The following is a 22,775-nucleotide window of genomic DNA, read 5'->3' on the forward strand; positions in this document are numbered from 1 at the left end:
GACACAGAGACTCAGCCCCAGGTGTCCCGCTTCGGGATGAACATAGGCACAGATGTGTCCTCATGAGGACACAGCCTGTGTCCCTTTCATGTGCTCCCACAAAGGACATGGGTGCACGGCCAGTGCGGGCTGCACACAGATGCGCACCCCTCTATGTGAGCAGCAGGCTGCCAGCTTCATACCTGCACTCTGGTCTCTGCATGAGCCTCCTGTCGGGAGGATAGGTGACCTCTCCAGGGTGTTCAGCCTGAGAAGGGGACAGCCCCAGGCACTGATGGCCTGTGGCCTTGGGGTACTGACCCTGTTTCTTCCTCTTGGGGAAGTGTCTCATAGACTTGTTGAGAGGTACACACAGTCGGTGCTAAACAAAAGCTCCAGGTGTGAGAAGACTTTTCCTGGGGTTCTTGGGGCAGAGGCCTGCTGGTCACACCCTTGCACCAGGAACCCCCCCACAAATCTACCTCATCTTCTTGGGCACAGGCTCAGAGAGGGTCAGTGACTCAAGGTCACACAGCACAGCGGGGGCCAAATGGGGTCCAGATACCAGGCCCCCTGCCCCACCAGTTAGCCATGAGGGAGAGGCAGCCCGGGGAGTCTTCCTGTAGGAGGTGGTCCTGAGCCACTTGGAGAGACTCTAGTTTTCTCCTGAGTCATCAGGGCCAGACGTGTGTGGTCAAGTCGTGGTTCTCTGTTCCCACAGCCCTGAATCTGGATTTAGATGATTCCCGCCCTAGCTCTGCGGTGGGCCAGATGTGTGGCCCCGGGCATGGCGCTTGCCGTCTCTGAGCCCCAGTCTGTTGCGACTCTCCAAAGGACCCATGGCATGAGCTGAAGTAGCACGTGTCACAGTGTCCACAGTTCCTGTTTGCTGGGATTGGAAAAGTGTGCGAGGCAGTCAGGCTGCGGTGGGGTCAGAAGGTTGGTTGCCCTCCCTCGTGGTGACTTCCCTCCCTGAGCCTCAGTCTCCTCGCGTGATCAGGCCTGGAGGAGCCTGCCCCGCCCAGACCTCGCCTCCCACCCGCTTGCTCACCCTCGTCCCTCCTCCCTGCCACAGCATCCTCTGCCCGGAGCCCTGTCCCGTCGGGGTCCTGGCTCTCTGCTCTTGCAGTCAGCTGGGCCGCACCTCCCCAGGCGGGAGCAGTGCCTTGGAACCCTCTTCACTTATTCATTTCCCCCCAAGTGTCCGCCTCTCTTGTTGGTTATGAACATCAGGCAGGCGGGCCCTTCCCACCTGGTCACGCCACACGTGGTACTCGGTGGACACGTGCTTGTGGAACAAAGGAACACACGAATGAAGGAGTGAGAGAGAGAGCCTGGCGCCACGCTGCTTCCCAGGTGAGGCCCCGGCTGCACCTGGCTGGCGTGGACACCTCTGGTGTCCACTTGCTCAGGATGATTTTTTTTGGACATGTGAGAAAACCCATGTACAAAAGGAAATAGAAATGTGAAATACTTACCAAAACATTGTTCCAAAATGTGTGATTCGATAACCAGTGCGCTGTGTTGAATAGCGCCCGGACTGCGGGGCCTGGCAAGGCTCTGACATCCATGCCGGGTGAACCGCCCTCAGAGGTCTGCGAGGCCCTCCCAGTGAATGTTCTGTTCCCCAAATAAAGCCACACTGACAAAGTGAGGAGGACAAAAGAGGGAAGCTGAGGAGACACCGGTCCCTGCGCTCCCGCAGCAGGGTATCCAGGTCACTGGGGGACTGAGACTAGGGGCTCAGGCCCTGGTCCTGCTGGCATTTGCCCAGAGAGGCGTCACTTGGGGCCCAGCCTGCTGTGAAGAAATGCAGCTCCGGGCCTGGAGGGCCCTGTAGGGAGGAGGTGGCTGGATCCCGGTGCTGGGCTCAGCTGTGCGGCTCATAGCCTGGTGCCTGTAGACACAGCCATACTCCTCTCTGTGCCTCACTTCCTCTGCTGTCAAAGACGCTTGGGCCGTCCCACCGAGAACGTTCTCGGGTGCAGTGCCAGGCACTCAGCAGAAGAAAGGCACGCAGTTCCAGGGGCCAAAGAAACATGTGGGGCTTGGCAAGAGCAGCCAGGGACCTAGGGGAATCTTGGAAGACTTCATAGAGGAGGCATGCTTTGAGCTTGAAGGATGCATGGTATTCCATGGTGGACTCTGAGGCTGGCATTGCTGGGCCAGCGCTCGCTGAGGGTCACATGATCACGCAAGCCCAGTGGGGGCCCAGCCCTAGCCCTCCTCTTACTCCTACGTGTCCTTTTCTCTTGTTGGTCTACACAAACCCTTTGCATATTAAGTGTATCAGTTCTTTTTATAACAAGCATTTGTCATTTACTTCTGATTTTGCCTATAATGGGTTTTGATAAAAAACATCAGAACTGTTTTCATGTTGGCACATTTTCCAGCCTTTTCTTTCATGGTCTTTCTTGTCCCAGGCCATTTCTTGTCACTCTATCTCAGGTCTTTGGTCACCTGTACACAGGCTGGGCACTTAGAAAATGTCTGAGCCTTGAATTAAGTTGAAGCTTGGAAAATCACAGCTGTTAGGAAAAAGCACCGTGGTGCCTTTGCTCACTGGGTCCCTCGACTGTGGTTCCTTCCATCCTGTCCCTCCACCCACTCCTTCCTGCTTGGAGTGAGCTCTAGTCGAGGCCCTCCCGGGGCCTGTGACCCCTCTTCAGAGTGACTCAGGGGCTCAGAAATGTGGTGATGGGAGGGGCTGGGGGACAGAAAATTTCCAGCTCCGTGTGTTAACTTGCTGAAATCCCATCATGACCCCATGAGACATAGCAGTGGCAATCCTGTCTCACGGGAGAGAAAACAGGGCTCAGAGAGGTTATATGACTTGTCCAAGGTCACCCAGGAAGGTCCAGAGACAAGATTTGAACCCAAGCCATATTGCCCCAGAATTTATACTTTCAAACTCTGTGGCACCCCTTTGCCCTTGGGGTTAAGTCCGAGCTCTTGGAAATGACACAGGATCTCTCAGAGCCTGCGCACGTAGGGACTCAGTACACCTCTGCCCTCCCTGCTGTTAGGGTGACAAGGTGCGCCCTGCCTGTCTCTCGGTACCCCCTCGACCCCAAATCCTTGGGATCCTGGAGTGTTGTGGCTGGAAGGGCCAGCCTGCTTGTCTGCCGATGGGAGTAGGGAGGCTCCGAGTTGAGTGAGCCCTGCCCGAGGGCCAGTGTGTGCCCGTGTGCACCCTGGTCTGTGGGGCTCCGAGTGCCCCCACTGTGCTTTGGTCAGCCTCAGGCTGGGCTCTCTCTGGGGCTCCGAGGGCTCTGACCCTGCTGGTTGTGGTGCCGCTTCACTTGCTATCTTCCTGCTCGGCAGGGCGCCCCATGCAGGCAGGCGCTTGCTGGTCCATCCTTGAGTCCCTGGTGCCCAGCTGAGCCCAGCATCGCGCAGGCCCTCAGGAAAGGTTGACTGCAAGAGGGAGGCCCAGAGAGGGACAGAGACCTGCCCCAGGTCACACAGTGAGTTGGATCAGAGTTGGGAGCCCCATGAAAACCCCAAGAACCTCTGGGGCCTACTTGCCCCTGGGACCCAGTGAAGCCCAGGGATGGGGCAGTGTCTATAAAAGGCACCCAGGGGCCTCTGTCCTCTGCTGCTCCCAGGGGCCTGGGGCCAAGGACACCCTGTCTCCCTCCTGCCCCCACCCTCTGTGGAAGGATGTTCTCAAGATAAAAATACCCTCGGAAAAGTTCCCTGATGCCTGGCATGACCCGCCGTCCACCCTGGGGGCCAGAGCTTCCTGCCCCTGACTTCACCTCGGGGCTTGGAGAGTGGACACCTGCCCAGCCCCGACCCCGCCGCAGCCTTTACTTGTGGCCACTGTGTCCAGCCCCTGTCTCCAGACCACAGAATGTGAGGGGGCTGATGGGTCGTGGTCACTCATGGTTGCTGTGCCAGTGTTTACCGAGCACCACCTGCCAGCTGTGACCACCCGGCCACAGGGGAGCAGGCGGCCAGGTCCCTGCCCTGGCGGAGCTCAGGGCTTTCCTGCTTTGCTGACTATTAGACACATTCTGAGAGCATCACACCCAGGCTGCACGGGAGGGTCAGAGAACGCACCGGCTTTCAATCACGTCTGGAGCCCCAGGCTGGTTGTCAGAGCGGGAAGCCCCTTGGGGGACACTGGGGGACCTGGTGCTTAACCATGTGTCTGCAGGGCCTCGGTGTCCCCTCTTCACCGCCTTCTGAGGCAGGTGGAATCTACCTATTTGCAGGTGAAGGTTGAGGCCCAGAGGAGGTCCCACAGTGAGCTGGGGGGTGACCAGGCCTTGAACGCAGGACTAGGGGCTTGCTGGCTGCTCGGGCCCCACGCTCCAGTGGATGGGGACGGTGAGGATGACGGAGCCACGGAGTGCCCAGCCTGTGCCCGCACACTCCCACGCCGCATTGAATTTCATGAGCACATCCCCTGGGAGGCTCGTTTTGCGAAGGAGGCAGCTAGGCCTCAGGAGGAGGAGGTGCGGACAGGACAGCGCTGGGGGGGCAGGGCTCCCCACTCTTGCTGGGAGCCCAGGGCCAGTCTAGACTCTCACGTGCAGACCCTGTTCCCCTCCTGCCTCCCTGTCTAGGACCGTGGAGGGGGTGGTACTGTGACCATGACCCAGGAAAGCGTTTGGGGAACTTCAGAGGGTTGGGCTCATGTCCTGTGGCGGCTGCAGCCACTGCAGGGGCAGGGGGAGCACTGGACAGGGTGTCCAGGGACCTGGGTTCTGGTCTCCGAGCTGCCACTTGTTCCACGGCTTCGTGACCTTGGGCAAGTCACGTTTCTGCTCTGAGCTTCAGTTCCCTTCTGTGTAGAGTGGAGCTAATTTTGCTTCCCACATTATAAGAACAAATCCAACTGGATTTATGGGTCTGGAGAAAGCCCTTCCAGGAAGTAGGGGGCTGGAAGGAGGCTGAGAGAGCCTGGGGCAGGCCAGGTGACCAACAGGAAGTGGGGCAGGGCAGGCCGTCCACCCGCATACTCCTCCTCCTCTCAGACTTGCCTCCCATGGCCATGTGTCACCTCCTCTGCTCAGAGTCCCAGCTCTCGGTGACCCGGGCGAGGGACCTAGCCTCTCTCAGCCTCAGTTTCCCTGTCTGTCCTCAGGGTGGCTGTGAAGGAGGAATCACAGGCTGGGGGCCCAGCACACAGGGCCAGGCACAGTACGGGTCCACTCTAGGGGCAGGTCGAGAGATCAGAGGCCGGGAACAGGCCCTGGCAGTGGGGAGTCCAGCTGTGTGATGGGGTCTGGGATGGAGCCTTTCGGTTTCAGGAGGGAGAGGCCCATGGGCGGCCCGTGGCTACTGCTCTGGGAATGATGAGGGGTGGGGATAGAGGGGCTGGGGGCTGTGAGTGTTGAGGTGAGAACCTGGAGTAAAGAGGGGCCAGCCATCTGCTGACAGAGTAGGCAGAGGCCCAGAGTGGAAAGCAACTCACCCGAGGTCACAAGGCTCTAGAGGGCGGAGCCGGGACGGGAGCCCTGGTCTGTGTGCTGTCACCTGCCCTGGGAGGCTTATGATGGGCTAATGGTGACTCAACAACAGGTCCCTTAATCCAAGCCAGAAAACCCAGTGCAACCATGGATCCCAGCCAGCCTTGGGGTGTGGGGGCCCAGTGGGCCCTGGGACAGCAAGAAGTGGGGGTTCATATGGAAATTTCTGTGTTTTGAGCCTCTCTGAGGAGAATGGCCCTGTCTGCAACGACTTAGCTTTGCTCTGTAACTTTAGGGCCCTCCAGCCACCAACTCCTCTGCAGCTGGCACCTGGGAGATGGCAGCCTTGAAGATGGCCACTGCCTGGTCCGCAGCGCTACTTAGAGGATAGGAGTCAAGAGGTAACACTGAGGTCACCAATGTGCACCTGTCCATCTAGTCATCCATTCCACCCAACACCTATCTGTCCATTCAGCTAGCCACTCATCCATCCATCCGTCCACCATCCATCCAGTCACTAATCCATTCACCCAACCCATCCAATCATTGCCCACCTAACCCATCCATCCCTCTGATCACCCTCCATGCATCTGTCAGCCCTGTTTATCCATCCATGTGCTCGACCACTCACCTGCACACGTAACTGTGTTCTCATCCGTCTCCCCACCCTCCCTCTATTCAGCAGCTCATTCCCTCATCCTTTTGTCTGATCAGTGGGCAGTTCCTGGGTGCTCCTCTGTGCCAGGCCTGCACCAGCTTCTCTGGACCTCTGAGGTTGGCCATAGCTGGGGACAGGCAAGGTCACCTCTCATACAAGGTCCTCACAGGAGAAGCCAGAGAGTCTACAAGGGCTTCCTGAAGTGTTGGGTGTCAGCTGATTCCTGACAGATGGGAGAATTTCTAGCATTCCCATTAGCTGTGACTTGGAGGTTGGACCACATGGGGTGAGGGTCACCACACAGGAAAACCTGTCAGGGACCTGTTGCTGTGTCCAGGTAGGAATGGCCTGGACAGGAGGGTGGCTGTGGGCAAGGAGTGGGTGGGCGGCTTTGATACTTCCGTGGGTGCAATACACCGGACCTGGTGGGGAAAGGGATCTGGGGGCTAGAGGATCGGGAGGAGGCGGGCTTGTGGCTGGGGTGACTGGGGAAGTGACCCTGTGAGGGGGAGGGCGGTAGGGGAGGAGGGAGGAAGTTTGGCGAGGAGAAGCGTCCTGGCCACGCGGTGCTGTGGCCTGTGAGCGGGGCCCAGGGGCGGAGGAACCCGGCACCCCGAGTGTGCCCCTCGGGGTAGGGAGTGCTCGGAGTGGGGCATTAAACCCCTTGCCTGCTGACGCATGGGCAGGGCCCGCTTCAGGGGCCAAAGCAAGCTTTCAGGCAGAAAGACTGGTGTTGGTGGTTGGAAACTGGGCCTGTGGGCTTTGCAGGGCTGAGGGTGGGGGCTGCCGAGCATCTGCTGTCTGCATCCCCAGCACATGCGAGGTGCCTCTCCTCAGGCCTCGCACGGGCCTTGCCGGCACAGAAAGCCTGCGCCGTGTTGACCCCGAAGGTGTGCAGGCTGCTGGCGACCCGGCCGTCTGAGCGCTGGGGATGTGGGGGAGAGGGCGTTTTTCTGGGAAAGGTGGGCAAGCACAGGAGATGTCCTCTTCTCCCAGACGGCGAGAACAGACCTGTCAGTCCCCCAGCCCTCCACCTCCCCAGCCAGCCTCAGCCTCCTCGCTGGTCCCGGGTGCCAGCTCCTTCTCCCCTCCTGCTCCCTGCTCCCCCGCCCCTTCCTCCCCCACCCCTGCAGCCCTGCCCTTGGAGCTGAGCTGTGGTGCAGCCTCTCACCTCCTGTGAGACTGAGCAAGGGAGCCCCTCTCAGAGCCTCCGTCTCCCCATCTGCCGGTGAAGGGCTGGATTTTACAAGCCCTTGGGCTGAGTCTGATGGGTAGTGCCTGGCTTGGGAAGGATTGAGGCCGTCGCAGGATGCAGTGAGATGGCGTTCTGCGAAGGATTGGTGATGTCCGCCGTGGGCTTGGGCTGGAGAGTGAGGTGGACCTAGGCCATATGCTGGCTTTCCCTGAGACAAGTGATTTTTAAGGATTCTCCCGGCTATAGGACTTGATCATGACGTAGTGAGTGCCTTTTGCCTGGACTTTCCAAGCAAGGCCTGAATGGCCACAGATCAGGGGTGCTGATCAGGTCTTGCCTCTGATTTCTGAGTGCTGAGATTTATCACCACACAGGATTGGGGGACCTTGAAGGCTGAGTAATGTCATGCCCACAGTCTGTCCTTGGGGCCTGAACAGGTTGGCGGTTGCTTTCTTTCCTAGCCCTTCCCACCAGACTAGGAGCTCACTCCTGAAAGGCTGTGTGACCCTGGGCAAGTGACTCAGTCTTTCTGAGCTTCAGTTTCCTCATCTGGAAAATGGGAGTAATAGTCAGAATGTTGTTATTAGGATTAAGTGAGTTAATTGGCGCTCTCAGTCCCTGACAGGTAGTGAGTGCCTGATAAATACTGATTACTCTGCTCATACCTCTGAAGGGGCCCAGCCACCTACGGGGCTCTGCAGGAAGGGTCACCAGCCCCTCCTCTGCGCCCCTCCCTCGAGCCGTCTAGCCGGCGCTTTCTTGGCACCTGAGAGTGTGGGCCCAGGCCTGGGCCTGGTGTCCACCCGGATGTTGCCGAAACCTGAGGCCCAGAGGCTCAGGGACTGGGCATGGGGCGTCCTGCTCCATCCGGAGGCACCTCCTGCTGACTTTCGGGCCCCACCCGCAGGTCACATGTTAGCTGCCTCTCTAAAAGCTCGCAGCCCAGGCCCTGCCGGTGCTCCGAGCTTCCTGGATGCGGGAGACTCTGTGCACGGGCGCCGTGGCCGGCAGGGAAGCGGGCTCCAGGGACGCTGGGCTCCGACGGCTTTGCCACCTCTCAGGGCTCTCTGGTTCCGGCCTGCTGGGATTGCCACACCCTGCTCTTTGCTGCTGAAGTTGCCTTCTCTTGCTCAGGTAGTGTACCCCAGTGCCCCTCCCCTCCCCTTTCAGCAATGCCTGGGACCCCTGTAGGCCAAGCTGGGAGTCCGACACCGTGGTCTTAACTTGTCTTTACCATTTGTCTCATCCTGGCCCACGAGTTGCTTTGTGACCTGCCTCAGTTTTCCCATCTGTAGAATGGGGATCTGGCTCCCTTGCTTGCTAAGGCCTCTTCCAGCAAAACAAACCTAATTTCCTTTCTTATCTGATCCAACTATATGCACCCACCAGGCAGGAACCAAACAGGCCTGTACATCCCTGGGTGAGGATACTGTCCTACATTTCTTAAATCGAGTTCTTGAAAACCGCAGAGCTGTGTCACCTTCTTGCCTTGTGTGTGGAGGGTCCCTGACATTTGGCAAGTTTGTGGTGCTGGAGTTTCTACTCATGGGTCCTCTTCCCGGCCTTTCTCTGTGGTCTCGTATTCACCAAGCACCCTGACATCTCACACACGCATGTGCACACGCCTGTACAAGCAGCCATCAACTCTGTCTCTGCTCCTTGGCTTCCAGGTGACTTTGGACAAGTGACTTTGCTCTGAGAATCAGTTTCCAGCTCTGGGAAATGGGGGATTGGAGTGAACTGACCCTGTTGATCTTCTCTGTGGTTTTAGGAGGACCGTCAATAGAAGAGGGGATTCCCAGGCCTGTGTGACACAGTCTGGGTGGGTCCCAGGAGCCCAGCCCGGGCAGAGATGCCAGTGGTCACTGTGATGCCCCCACCTGCCTGGGAGCTGGCAGGCTGGGCTCTCCTGGCCTTTGATTCTTGTAATTCTGTCCCTTGCAGGCCTCGAGCTGCTCAGAGCCCCACCTGGAGCAGCCATGACCCGCTGGACGTCCCTCAAGGCCTCCTGGCCACACAAACACACCCCCTGCCATCTGGTGGCCTCCTGCCGGCATTTGAGCGCCCCAGCCCTGGCCACCTTCCCCTGGAGGGCCCGGGAATCTAGGGCTGAGCTGTCTTCCTGGCACAGTCCCCAGGGTTCCCACTGCCGCCGGCTCCCTGCCTCCTGGCCCAGGCAGAAGCAGCATCCAGCATTTCGGCCTCGGGCCTCAGCTCCTCAGACCCAGGGTGAGGTGGTCAGCTGGAGCAGCGGTGGGCGGAGGCTGGCAGCGTGAGGAGAGGTCCCCGCAGAGCCTGGGGTCCCCACGGTGGGAGAACTTGAAGTAGACAGAAGTGGCTCTGATTTCAGCCCTCCTGCTTAGTAAGCTGTGTAGCTTTGGGGAAGTCACTTCACCTCTCTGAACCTCCATTCGTAGAGTAGAAGTAGCCAGAGTAGCCACCTTCTCGGGCCACTGAGAGGGTGACCCACGAGTGTCTGCGGACACCCTCCGCCCTGGTTGGGGCCTGGCCTGCTCTCCTGCGTCTGGATAGGCTGGCTCCCTCACGTGTGAGTGTCCCGTACCCGCCAGACCTGGGGGTCCAGTAGCACCAGTAACCGAGGTGGGCCCTGGGAGGGGTCCCACCTCGGGACCCCTGGCTGACTGTGTGGGCTCCACCCTCACCTTCTCCCAGGGTCTGAAGCAGGGGCCACTCACAGGTAATGCCCTCTCTGAGGCTCTGGTCCCACACACCAGGGCTGAGTCCTGGCTGTCACTTCCCGTGTCCCCCCTCTCCTGGCCCGGCCACCATGGGACGTTCCCTGTGGCTCAGCGTCTTCCAGGCCCTCACGGGTCCCCAGGGTCTTCTAGCTCTGACCTCGTAGTGTGACTGGGTGGGGGTGGGGGTTGTGGGGTACATCGGTGGGGGGGAGCACACCCAGTTCCTCCACGCCCTGCCAGGCCAGGCCCGCTGAGCACCTGATGCTAACGGCCAGATGGCCTCCGTGCCCACAGGGCCAAGTGGTGCCGATGCCTCAGCCCGGCACCAACAGGCCAGCCCAGAGCCAGTGGGGCATCGGGGGCTGGGTGCTTGCCGCCAGCCCTGAGGCGGGATTTGTTTGGACCACCTGGGGTGTGTGTGTGTGTGTGTGTGTGTGTGTGTGTGTGTGCGCAGGCATCCACCCAGGTACTATGCCGTATGGACTGAGGACCAGGACTCTTCTGAGTTCTCGCTACGAGCTCCTGTTCAGAGCTGAGGAAGGCAGGGGTGGTGGAGGCCCTTGGGCTGAGGTCTGCATCAGTGACCCCCTGGGTGCTGACTCACGGGCCCCCTCCCACCACAGCTGGTGATGGGGAGGCCGCGGGCGTGGCATGTAGGCACTGAGCGTGGGCACCTGGGGTTGGCACCTGGGCTGGAGAGCATGAGCATCAAGAGGGTGGGTGGGGCCTGGCTTGGGGTGTCCGTCAGGCCAGGCTTAGCTCCAGCCCCTGGGGTGAAACAGCAATGAACGAAGAGCAAACTTCCTGCACTCAAGGAGCTGATGGTGGGATGGTGGGTGCAGCCCCGAGCGGCTCCTTGCTGTTGCTACTGTCACTGTTGTGAGGTCAGAGGTCAGTGCTATGGGATCACGGTGAGGTCCTGAGTGGGGTGCGCAGGGAGGCCCCTGGAGGCATCCCTGTGGCACTGAAGCTGAAGCCGAGAGGAGAGTGTCCAGGTGGGTCTGGGGGTGAGATCTGAAGGGTCCCCGCAGAGGACGGACTGACTTGTGGCTGCCCCAGGGAGGCCAGTGGGTTGGCCATCACAGTGGTCTTGGTGGGTGATGTCAGAACTAAGGCCGAGAAGGTGGAGGAAGGGGTTGGATATTGAACATATTTTGAAAGCAGAGCCTTGGTAGGAGTAGGGGAACCGAGGATGGACCCAGAGTTCTTGTCTGGAGCAGCTGGGAGGATGGAGAGGCCGTCTCCCTGGCCGAGGAGGTGGGTGAGGAGCCGGCTTGGTGGGAGGGAAGAGCAGGATCTGGGCTGCAGGTAAGTCAGAGTCAAGGGGTCAGCCGAGGGCCCTGGGTGGGCGTGGGGGCGCGGGTGGGTGTGGCTGCCCTGCCAGCCCTGCCAGCCCTGCGTCCTCTCTGTTTCAGGAGCTGCCCCGCCCGGAGCTGGCCTGGGGGCAGGCCAGGGTACCCCCGCCCCCGGGATGACTGCGGCCGGCCGTGCCAACCCCTACAGCATTGTGTCGTCGGAGGAGGACGGGCTGCACCTGGTCACCATGTCGGGCGCCAATGGCTTTGGCAACGGCAAGGTGCACACGCGGCGCCGGTGCCGGAACCGCTTCGTCAAGAAGAACGGCCAGTGCAACATCGAGTTTGCCAACATGGACGAGAAGTCACAGCGCTACCTGGCCGACATGTTCACCACCTGCGTGGACATCCGCTGGCGCTACATGCTGCTCATCTTCTCGCTGGCCTTCCTTGCCTCCTGGCTGCTGTTTGGTGTCATCTTCTGGGTCATTGCTGTGGCCCACGGGGACCTGGAGCCAGCGGAGGGCCGCGGCCGCACGCCCTGCGTGATGCAGGTGCACGGCTTCATGGCGGCCTTCCTGTTCTCCATCGAGACGCAGACCACCATCGGCTACGGCCTGCGCTGCGTAACGGAGGAGTGCCCGCTGGCCGTCTTCATGGTGGTGGCGCAGTCCATCGTGGGCTGCATCATCGACTCCTTCATGATCGGCGCCATCATGGCCAAGATGGCGCGGCCCAAGAAGCGGGCACAGACGCTGCTGTTCAGCCACAATGCGGTGGTGGCGCTGCGGGACGGCAAGCTCTGCCTCATGTGGCGCGTGGGCAACCTGCGCAAGAGCCACATCGTGGAGGCCCACGTGCGGGCGCAGCTCATCAAGCCCCGCGTCACGGAGGAGGGCGAGTACATCCCGCTGGACCAGATCGACATCGACGTGGGCTTCGACAAGGGCCTGGACCGCATCTTCCTGGTGTCGCCCATCACCATCCTGCACGAGATCGACGAGGCCAGCCCACTGTTCGGCATCAGCCGGCAGGACCTGGAGACGGACGACTTCGAGATTGTGGTCATCCTGGAGGGCATGGTGGAGGCCACGGCCATGACCACGCAGGCCCGCAGCTCCTACCTGGCCAATGAGATCCTGTGGGGCCACCGCTTTGAGCCCGTCCTCTTCGAGGAGAAGAACCAGTACAAGATTGACTACTCGCACTTCCACAAGACGTACGAGGTACCGTCCACGCCCCGCTGCAGCGCCAAGGACCTGGTGGAGAACAAGTTCCTGCTGCCCAGTGCCAACTCCTTCTGCTACGAGAATGAGCTGGCCTTCTTGAGCCGCGAGGAGGAGGACGAGGCGGATGGAGACCAGGGCAGACACAGCCCCCAGGCCAGGCATGACTTTGACCGGCCCCAGGCCGGTGGCGCCACCCTCGAGCAGCGGCCCTACAGACGGGAGTCAGAAATCTGAGCCATCGAGGGCCAAGGTGCAGCACCGCCCCGCCGGGGAGAGGCCCCTGTCCTGCGAGGGCCCCGGGCCTGAGCAGAGCCGGCTTGGGCCCCGGCTGCAGACTCAGTAGAGTTGTAGATGTTTTACGTTTCTTCACAATGGCCTCAGGAGGTTGGTGGGAGAGTGGGCGGCTGGAGCGGCTTCAGAGGCTGGAGCAGGCAGAGGGGCAGGAAGGTGGCCTCCTGGGGGCCGGGCCACAGAAGCCAGGGGCTTCTGCCTGAGTTTGGAGCTGCAGCCTGCCCAGAAATGCTAGCCAGCCACCCAGCCTCTGTGGGCGAAGGCTGGCAGGCTGCAGGGCGCCTCATTGGTTTTTAACTTGGGGAGAAAGTTAAAACTTTTGGTTTTGGCTTTCTCAACCTTAGTTTGAGTAAGACAGTTTACAAAAAAAAAAAAAAAATTAACATGTGAGTGAAACAAATTTTTATAATTTGGGGTGGGGTGGGTGGGAGGGCAATTAGAATTCCATTAGTCTGATCGGATGCAAGCAGCTGGGTGGAGTTACCAGAAGGTCCCCGAGGCTGGATGGCCTCTCCTGGGGAGGCAGCGGTGTGGCCTGTGGGTGAGCACTGGGCTCACCTCATTATTTCTGCTCTCGGTTGCCCTGGCTTCTGTTTGTGATGGCAGAATGAAGACCATGTTAATGATTGTAACAAAAGCTCTCCAGCGTCACTGGGTGGGGTAAGGACCAGGAAAAATCCAGTTTGAGTTTTCTGAGTTTGAGTTTGTACCTTAGAGGTGTGTCTCGGGGCCAGTGTGGGACCTGCCTGCTGTGGAGGGTCTGATCTCCCCAACCCACCGGATTCTCCTGTTCCGCTTCCTTCTCCTTTCTGCCCAGAGGCCTCCACCCGTTCCACGGGGGGCGGTGGGACATACAGGGGTGGGTGGCTCCGTGGGAAGGGAAGCTGGGTTCCCCGACTCCAGGGAAGTGGATCCGCCCACCCACGGCCCCAGCATGAGTTGTGCCTTAGAGACCCTGGTCTGTGGCCTGGCTCCAGCCATGACTGTTGTTACTGGACTTGCCCATCCTGCCTGCTGCCCCCACTCCACCAGGAAGTCCCTGCCAGGCCCTCTGTCTGCAGAGGCCAGGCCCACCTGGCACTCACCCTCACCAAGAGGGCAGTGCAGGTGAGCCCAGTTGGGGCCCAGCCAGGCTGAGCCCTGCGGCTGGATGCAGAGCAACAGCCCTCGTGAAGGCCTGGGCTTGTCAGTGAGTGACTGGGGGTTTGGTGGCACACGTGCAGGCACCTTGGTCAGGAGGAGGATTGGGGCCCCCTTATTTGTCACCTGCTTTTGGCTCTGCTGCCACAAGAGCTGCCCAAGGCAGGCTTATTCTTAGCAAGGAAGCTGCTGGCAGGGGCTGAGCCCTTCCCAGAACTACCAGGAACATCATCTCAAGTGACCAGGCCCGTCAGGAAGCCAGTAACTAGCAGCCTGCACCTCCCCAGGCCGCCTCCCCAGGCCGCCTCCCCAGGCTGCTCCAGGACAGCTCATGCGACCAGAAGGTGCAGGGACCCCAGCTCGAGGGGAGACTGCGGCAGAGTGTGAAGTCGCACAGCGAGCCGGGGGGGTGAGGGGCTGCGAGGGGCTGCTGCCTCTCGCTCCTCCTACCCCCACAGCAGCTGGAAGCCAGGGCTGGCAGTCCCCTCCCCTGCCCCGGAGTCCCGGCACCCTGTCCAAGCCTCAGACCCCACCTTGTTTCCGGTCACGGGTCACATCAGGAGGGTCAGCCTGGGGCAGGTGGAGGCAGCTCTCCCCTCTCAGGACCTGCCCGAGGGCCCTCAGCCCCTTCCCGCCCTGAGCTTTTCTCAGCCTTCGTCCTGGGGGATGAGTGCTCCCACCAGGAGCCACATGGGAGCATTCACCCCCTCCCCCCTCAAATGCCGCCCTGACCGCCAGGCCAAGCCAGGCAGGGGTGAGGCGGCCCGGGTGCTGGGGGCCGGCCTGTGGGCTTGCTGGGCCAGCCCTCTACTCACCCTACCCTGGGCAGAGCCCAGGGGCCCTGGCTTCCCCGGGGCCCTGGCTTCCCCGAGGCCCTGGCCATCTTGGGTGGCCTGGTGCACTGCCTCCCAGGCCTGTGCGGACGGCTCAGGCCGCAGACCCTGCAGGAGAGCTGCCCTGAGCTGCCTTTCGTTTCTCACCAAAGGCAGATGCTGCGTTTTCAAACTCCTCTGCCCTCTTTTTCCCTCCCCTGTATTTATTTATTTATTTATTTATTGCTTGTGCTAAAGACCAAAATAGTCTCCCTCTTTAGTGCCCTTGAAACGGGAGGGCGGATGGGCGGAGCTGTGTGTGCAGAGGGAGGGTCACGTGGTCCCCAGGCGTGTGCCTGTGTGTGGAGTTTGCGGCGTGCCGTGTGCCGTGCGTGTGTGTGTGCATGTGCGTACATGATGTGTACCAGCCTGCCCCCGCCCAGGCTGGTATTCCCAGGAAGTTTCTCGAAGCCTGGATCTGGTGGTGCAGAGGCTGGAGTTGGCCAGGGCACCCTCTGCCCTGAGACCCTGAGCTGCTTCCACGGGGAGGGGCCGCGGGAGCACCAAGGGCGAGGGTTCCTGTGTGACCTGGTCTCATGTGTGCAGGTGAAACATGCCCAGTTTTGGCTTTGCCTGTAAGTGCACAAGCGTGTGCATCCACTGTACATGGGAGTGGTGTGCAGATGTGTGCACACGATGATCTCCACGTGCGTGTGAACACGGGCTGACGGTGCCTAGGCATGATACACACGTGTGTGCACACACTCACATGGTTGTGTGCATGTGCACCCAGAGTCTGTCTGTGTGTGCGTGTTGTAGGTGCGGGCGTTGGTTTGAATGCTTACCAGGCGGTGAGGCTGGGCACACAACACTCAGGGTGGATACGAGCCGTGGGCCTTGGCTGCGCCTAGTGATCCCCCCAGGCCTCTGCCTGACTGTGTCCGTGTGGGCTGTGTGTACCTGGGTTCAAGGTGATAGCTACATGTGTATGTGTGTACATGGCTTCCAAGATGAGCATTTGCACACAGACTGCATGTAGGAAGCCTGTGTGTGTCTGTCACGTGAACACATACGTGTGTGTGTGGAGCACTTGTGCAGCAGCTGTGCCCGGCCCCCTCAGCAGGGGCCATATGTGTGCATGTGGGAACCTGTGCGGGTCCCGGGGGCGTGTGCACACGCATGTCCGCGGGGGTGGTATGTCCGTGTGCAGGCCTGAGCCTGTCTCTCAGCTCAGCGCCCCCTCCCCGCCCCGCCCCCCGTCCCCTGCTGGTGCTGTGCTCCCCCTGCCGCCCGAGGGTCCTGGTGGGGGCAGGGGGCCTGGTGGGAAGGAGGCCCCTGCACAGGGGTGTCTGCCTTGTGTGAGGTCAAATAGACGTCAGATCTATTTTAAATGGTAAAACTGGAGAATTGTCATGTTATTTTCAATACATAGCAGTATCTAAAGACATAGGCCATGAGACTAGACCACATTAAATGCATTTTGATCTCTTTGAGTGCCACCGTGTGGAGATGTGTGTCTGAAAGTCCCCGGCTGGCTCAGCGCCTGCAGGGGGAGGGGTGGGTGGGACACAGTAGCGGCTCAGGGTGAGGACACAACGCAGCCTCCTCGCAGACCTCTCCCTGTTCTTCCAGGTCTGGTGAGGCCCCCACGTGCAGGGCAGGCGTGCGCTGGGTGCAGGAGACCAGCGCTCTCTCCCGGGACCCATTGTAGTGGGGGAGGCCCCGGCAAGAGGCAGCCCTGGTCCTCACTGCCGTGACTGGAGGGGAAGCCGGGGGTGTGGGTGGCGGCTTGGAGGAATTGAGGCTGGGGGTGGTGAGGGGACAGAGGCCGACAAGGGCTGCTGTCAGGGAGAACAGCACGGACGGGCATCCTGGGGAAAGGAGATGGTCATCTGTCCCAAGGAGAGAGGATTCTGTCCCTTGGCCCAACTTTCCCGGAGTGGAGAACTCCTCTGCATCAGCGAGGGATCGGGGTCCCTCGTTCTGGGGGACCCAGCTGACGATTCCAGACGACAGGTGAGAAGCCCGGGCAGTGACAGCTTTTGGTGAGGACGTTGCAGGAGGATGTGGAGGGTGGGGGTGGTTGCTGCGGCTTCTAGGTGGATGTTCCCTTAGGTTGGACCTGGAGGGCTTGGCTTGATTGTGGTGTGGGCTGGGGCTCGCCTTCCCTGGCCCTGGAGCTTTCCCTGGGACCCCAGTACCAGAATCCCAGCCAGCAGCGGCTGCCCAGCCCCCAGGGCAGGACCTGCCCTGTTGGAGCTTGGTGATGATTTACTGCTCAAACTTCACAGCACCAGAGCTCAGGAGTCTCTGGGGGCCCCGCCCTGGCTGTGACCCTGGATCAGACCCCAGGCCACGCACTTGCTCAGTGATCTGACCTCAGTCTCCCCAGCGGCAGGAAAGGGGTGCTCAGGATCTGGCTCGCAGAGAGGGAGAGGGAACCTTCCCTCAGCGAGTGCTTCGACCTCGTGCTCCACAAGTCCACCGGGTGGGGGACAGTGGGGCCCCGTCTGTGTGTGGCTGTGCCCGCTGGCTTGCCCTGCGCTTTCCTGCCTCCCCAGGGAGGAGATGAGTCCAACGCAGAATCTGCTTTAAAACAGTAGAACGGGTGGGGTAGGGGATTGGGGACCAGTGTTCACTGAGCACGTGCTCGCTTCCGTTTGAGGTCTGCTGTTCGGAAGGAAGTCAGTCAGGGCACCGGGGGGAGTTATCTGAGCTGGGGTCAGAGCTGGGCCTCAGGCCCCTAGCCCCGCTGCGGCCTTCAGGTCGAGCCATTTGACCAAGATGCCACCACCCTCCCAGCCAGAGGGTCTGCCTCAGTGTATCCTCCCCAAATCTGTCTTCTGGGCTGGGGGCCCCATGACTTGGGAGGAAGTCACGGTGGGCTTCTCCTTCGCACCGAGAGGCCAGGAACCAGAGCAGTGGGGCCTCAGAGGTCACTCCCCACCCCTCCGCTGCCCACCCTCCACCCAGGACCAAAGTGGTCTTAAAACCAGAACCAGGTTTTTAACCCCCATGCCTGACTCCCTCCCTGGCTTCCTTCCACACTTTATGAAGATAAAATCCCCACCTTTCTCCAGCCTCTGAGATGCTGTCCATCCAGCCCTGCCTTGTCCAGCTCATCCTCTCCCTCCCTCTCCTGCGCCTCTGCTCCAGGCACCCGGCCTCCCTCTAGTTCCTTGAAAACACGGCATTTTCCTCCCCACCCGGGACCTTTGCATGGGCTGCTCCCTCTGCCTCCCCGCCCCTCCCTGCCCCGCGGAGAGCCTGTGAGGGCAGGGGTCGCAGTGTCCTTCGTTCACTGCCGGGCGCCCGCTGCCCAGAGCAGGGTGCAGTAGTGCTCTGAGGGCTTTTGTCTAGTGGGCGGATGGACGAATGGGGCCGGTCCTGTGGGCGTCCCACCCAGAGAGCGATCTTCTGCCTCAGCTGAGCCTGGGGAAACAGGAAGGGTGGCGAGCTTGGTGCCCCTGGAACTCGGGCCCACTGAGGGCTCTGGGCCCCTGCTTTCTTTCCCTCTCAGTGCTGCCAAGAAAGCACAGAAGAGGGCTGTCCTTACCCAAGGCCAGACCGAATCTTGAAGACCTTCTGCCTCTTAAGTGTATGTCACTGGCCTTCTCTGGGCCTCAGTTTCCCTACATGAGAAATAAGAGGTCCATTCACTCCCTCAAGAAGTGTTTGAATTGCTGCCGTGTGCTCGGCATTGGAACCCTGGTAGGAAGCGGGTCAGCCCAGCTCCTGACGTCACTCTAGGGGCTCAGGGGACAGCCGGTCCCTGGAGGTGGAGCGGGCAACGGGGATTTGTTTGCATGTGATCCCTTGGGGAGGGCTCCACGGGGGGCGGGGAGGGAAGCAGGAGAAGAGCTGAAAGGCAGGTGGGTCCTGCGGGCTGGCCTGGGCCCAGGAGCCTGAAGGGCCAGGAGCTGCCCAACCCGAGGGCGGGGCTGGGCTTTTGTGCCCTCAGCAGTCAGTTCCTGCCGAGCCTGAGGTGCTGCCTCTCAGCCAGTTCAGGCCCAGCTGGCTCCTATTGGCCCAGAATGGTGCTCAGAGAAGGGGCAGCTGGGAACCTTGAACAACTGACACAGCAGCTGGGGTCCAGGTGGGGCATGAGCCACGCCCACCGCACCAGCAGTGACAATACGGCTTGATCCCTGAGTGAGAGGAACACAGGGTGCCATGCAGCAAAGCAAGGGACGCCCTGTGGGGGGACCAAGGTGGGTCTTCCAAGGAAGTGGTATTTCCTCTGAGATCTGGAGGGGGAGTAGGTGTTGGCCAGATATGTGGGGAGGAGCTTCCCGGAGAGAGGGCAGCATGCAAAGGCCCTGGAGTCGGAGAGCACATGAGGGAGCAGAAGGAGGCAGCCTGGCTGGGGAGGGGAAGACCCCACAGGGCCCGTGGACCCCACCCAGGGTCTGTAAACCCCACCCAGGGCTCGTGGACCCCAACCAGGGCCTGTGGACCCCTCGCAGGGCCTGTGGACCCCACATAGAACTTGTGGACCCCACGCAGGCCCGGTTTCCTTTCCCGGCAGTCAGCTCCCTCAGGCCTCCGTGGCAGCCTCACTGCGTCGCCCTCCTGGCACGTCAGCCTCTCCAGAGCAGGAACTCTTGCCCAGAACAGCAAGTGCCTGGCTCCCAGCAAGTGCCCCCAGAGATATAAAAGAACCATGGGAAGTAAGAGGTCAGTAGAGTTGTTTTTGACTTGCCCTCGGGGGGAACCTGGGGCCTTGCCTTGGGGTTGGGTGGGACTCCTTGGGGTCCAGGAGGCCTCCTCTGTCAGTCCATGCTGCAAGGTGCTGGGGAGGGGGCTGCAGGGGCAAACCCCAGCCTTGTGTCAGAGAGCCACTGCCCGGAGGCCGCTGCAGTTCTCTGTGTTATGGTCTCCTTCTCAGGTGAACATTCTGAGCTGCACAAAGTAAAATACATATGGTTGCAAGGGAAATCCAACTTCATGAAAAGCAGTTATCAAAATACAGACAAATAAGTTTGTGGGGTATTAATAACCATGTTTCCTCACTAATCACTGATGCCAGCTTCCTGGTGGTGAGCAGTTCCCAGAAAGCTGTGGGCAAAGAACCGCCCCCCACCACCACTCCGCAGGCTGCAGAATCACGTCCATCCATACAGGAGGAGATCAGTAAACGTCCACTTGTGGTGACGAGCATGGAGCTATAAATGTTCCTTGTGCAAGTGCACATGCCCCTGGGTTTCACCCATGAGCCCTTGCAGGCGTGTGGGCCCAGGTCCTGGCCCTCCAGGTCCAGTGGTTTGAAGACAGGCTTGCTGCTATGAGTCAGGGCAGATGAACTTCGTCTGCAGAGGCCTGATAGTAAATATTGCAGCCCCGTGAGGTCTCTGTGTGGCTCTGTTGTAGCATTGAAGCAAACCCACTAGTTATTAGTTACTGTGTTCAAATGAACCCTTGTTTATGGACACTGACACCTGAACTTCACGTATTTCTCACACGGCACAAAATGTTACTCTTCCGTTGACTTTCTCCTCCAGGCAGGAGAACTCAGTGACAAGTTAGAACTTAGCGTCTCAGCAGCACTTTGCTGATAAGGAAACTGGGGCTCAAGGAAAAGAAGGAAGGACAGATCTCACTGCTCGGGTCTCTGCACCTCATTCTGGATGCCCCCTTTCTCTCCTCCGCCCACCCCTGCCTGCTCTAGTGCAATGCTGTGACCTTTTAAATCTCTAAAATTTGTTTTGAGCCCCAATACATTTCTCCACCCACTGCCACCACCTGGCCCAGGCCACTGTCATCTTCTCTCTGGGCCCCATGCCCTCCTCATCCTGGTCCTCCTGAGGAAATCTTCAGAGTCCCCTGGGCTTTGGATCTGGGTGGCCTGGGCTCCCTGACCCTGATGGGTCCACTGGGGCACTGCATGGAGGCTGCTCCAGCAGGCAGAGAGTTTGGCACGCCCAGAAGGAGCAAACCAGTGGCCGGGATCCTGGTTCCGTCCTTCCTGAGTGACTCTGCCAGCTGCAGCCCCTCCTGATGCAGTGTTTGGCTAGGCTACGCAGGTGCACATGCTGAAAGTCTCGTCCCTTTCCTTCCTGGATTATTGCTCCGATCAGTGCTGAGGGACTGTTCTTACTCCCTAGTGGAGCTAAGCACCGAAGGTGGGCTGGAGCTCTGAGACCACAGCTCTGGGCCAGGGCAGGGCCCCCAGGCCAGGCTCTGGAGCAGTGCAGCCGCACAGGTTGTGTACTGCACAACCTCAAGGTGCCATTCACAACCTACGCCACCATGAACAGCAGTGGCACACTCTGAGGCCTCTTGCCTCTCCTCACTGCCTCAGGGCTCCAGAAAGGAGCTGCTTGCTCATGGGCTCAGTGGGCACAGGTGAAACATGCACTGAGCAGCGGTGGCCCACGGGCGGGAGCTGCTTCTGAGACCCAGCAACTCTTTTTGGAAAATTGTTGAAAGGGTGTTACAGCTTCATAGTAACACACACAAAACCTGCACATACACATGCACATACACGCAACAATGCGCACACACACAGCAGTGTACGTGGTATTACACAGCAGTACAAAAGAACAGACCCTGAAGCTGCAGCCACATGAAGGGAGTCACAGATGGGAACAAGTTCAAGTTCTAGACCAGATGTCAACTGTGATGATAGAAATCAGGACAGGGGAGCAAGTGGCCAGTAGCTGTGTGTTAGGGGTACAACTTGGTGGATTTGGGTTCAGAGAACAGGCAACACCTGGATCTGGAGGGAGGGCCTGACAGGGCAAGGTTTTGGGTATCCTGTGCAGCAAAGAGTGGGTTTCACAGCTGAATTAGGAGGTGAAGGACTTGCCCAAGGCCACATTGTCTTTCCTTCTAGCCTTTGAGGGACAGGCAGAGAGGGGAGAGGAGGTCAGTGGGCTGGAGACAGGAGGGGTGAACTGGGAAGGGCCTGGCCTGTGCTGGAGCACTCAGTGAGCTGAGAGGGGCCCAGGTATGGTGGCGGACAAGGTCATGTGACATTCAAGGCCCTCAGTGTTCAGAGATGCTGACAAGGCATGCATGGGCTCCGGCCCTCCCAGGAATTCCTTAGCACCAACAGCCGCCCCAACTCCCAACTCAGCCCCTCGGAACCAGCCCCCACTTTCCCTGCCCCCTTAGAAGAACAGCTGGGCTCAGCCACTGGGGCCAGACCAGCAGGCAGTTAAATGTGCATTAATGACCTCTGCTAAACAGCCTTGTTTGTGGGGGTCAGTGAACCCAGCTCCTCCCAAGGAGGCCCCTGGATTCCTGCCCTGGGACAAGTGCCCCAAGTGATCATGAGGCCCCAGCCTTGGAGTTCCAGCCACAGGGGCTGTGCTAAGCCAGGTCATTTCTTGAACTTCCTATTGAACCTCAGAGACAGTGTCCGTCCCAGCCAGGTGGCCCCCATGGAGCACCAGGAAAGTCCAGGCAGCTGTGACCTCTCCCAGCACCTGCTCAGAGGCAGGGACAGTGAGGCATGGCTTCTTTCATTCAGCAGTTGGGCACTTTCTCTGTGCCTGGCCCAGAGTGATAAACACCACAGATGCTACCAACCAGGTGGGTGCCAGAGAACAAGGTCAGCCCTTGGTGGGGGGACCCAGAGAGTGACAATGGGCTCTGAAGAGCGACTCCCCCTAATTCTGTGCCCTGGCCCAGGGAGCTAACTGCTTTGTGCCTCCGTTTTCTCCTCTGTAAAATGGGACTATAATCACAAAGCCATGTGTGAGGATTAAATGAGTAAGAAATGGGCAACAGATGGGGGGTGATGGGCCAGGTACGTGTGAGCTCTCCTCTTGCATCACGGTTATCTGGGGACGAGCACTGGGGGAGGCAGCCCTGGGCTGGCATTCCATGATGGGCTGGAGGAATAGAAGGAGGGCCTGGGTAGCTGGACCAGTTAGAGCTAGGGACAGAGTCCGAATGGGAAGAGGAATGGGTTGGGGTCTGGTCTGCTGACTCCAGGAGTGGTGGGAGCTTAAAAAACAACAACAACCCCCCCCCCCCCCAAAAAAAACGCCATGGAATGGTTGACTTCCTGAGAGGACCATTCTGGCTGCCCTATAGGAAGTGGCACAGTG

The 22,775-nt window shown here is 59.8% G+C and overlaps 1 protein-coding gene across 3 annotated transcripts in view; it reads left to right on the forward strand.

The window, feature by feature from the left end:
- KCNJ12 (potassium inwardly rectifying channel subfamily J member 12) overlaps window positions 1-22,775 on the forward strand; it is an 89,177-nt gene that overhangs the window by 18,726 nt on the left and 47,676 nt on the right. The window contains exons 2-3 of one of the 3 annotated variants that reach the window (XM_031467400.2): window positions 5,695-5,800; window positions 11,367-13,178. The exons of 1 other annotated variant lie outside the window; for it this stretch is intronic. In XM_031467400.2, the coding sequence (XP_031323260.1) occupies window positions 11,423-12,709 (1,287 nt within the window). In that variant the 5' untranslated portion in view covers window positions 5,695-5,800; window positions 11,367-11,422 and the 3' untranslated portion in view covers window positions 12,710-13,178. Of the gene's footprint in view, window positions 1-5,694; window positions 5,801-11,366; window positions 13,179-22,775 lie in introns of those variants that run through there. One more of the 3 variants, XM_031467399.2, reaches the window with a different exon arrangement.

The sequence above is a fragment of the Camelus dromedarius genome, chromosome 16 (assembly GCF_036321535.1).
Source record: "Camelus dromedarius isolate mCamDro1 chromosome 16, mCamDro1.pat, whole genome shotgun sequence".
Taxonomy (NCBI): domain Eukaryota; kingdom Metazoa; phylum Chordata; class Mammalia; order Artiodactyla; family Camelidae; genus Camelus; species Camelus dromedarius.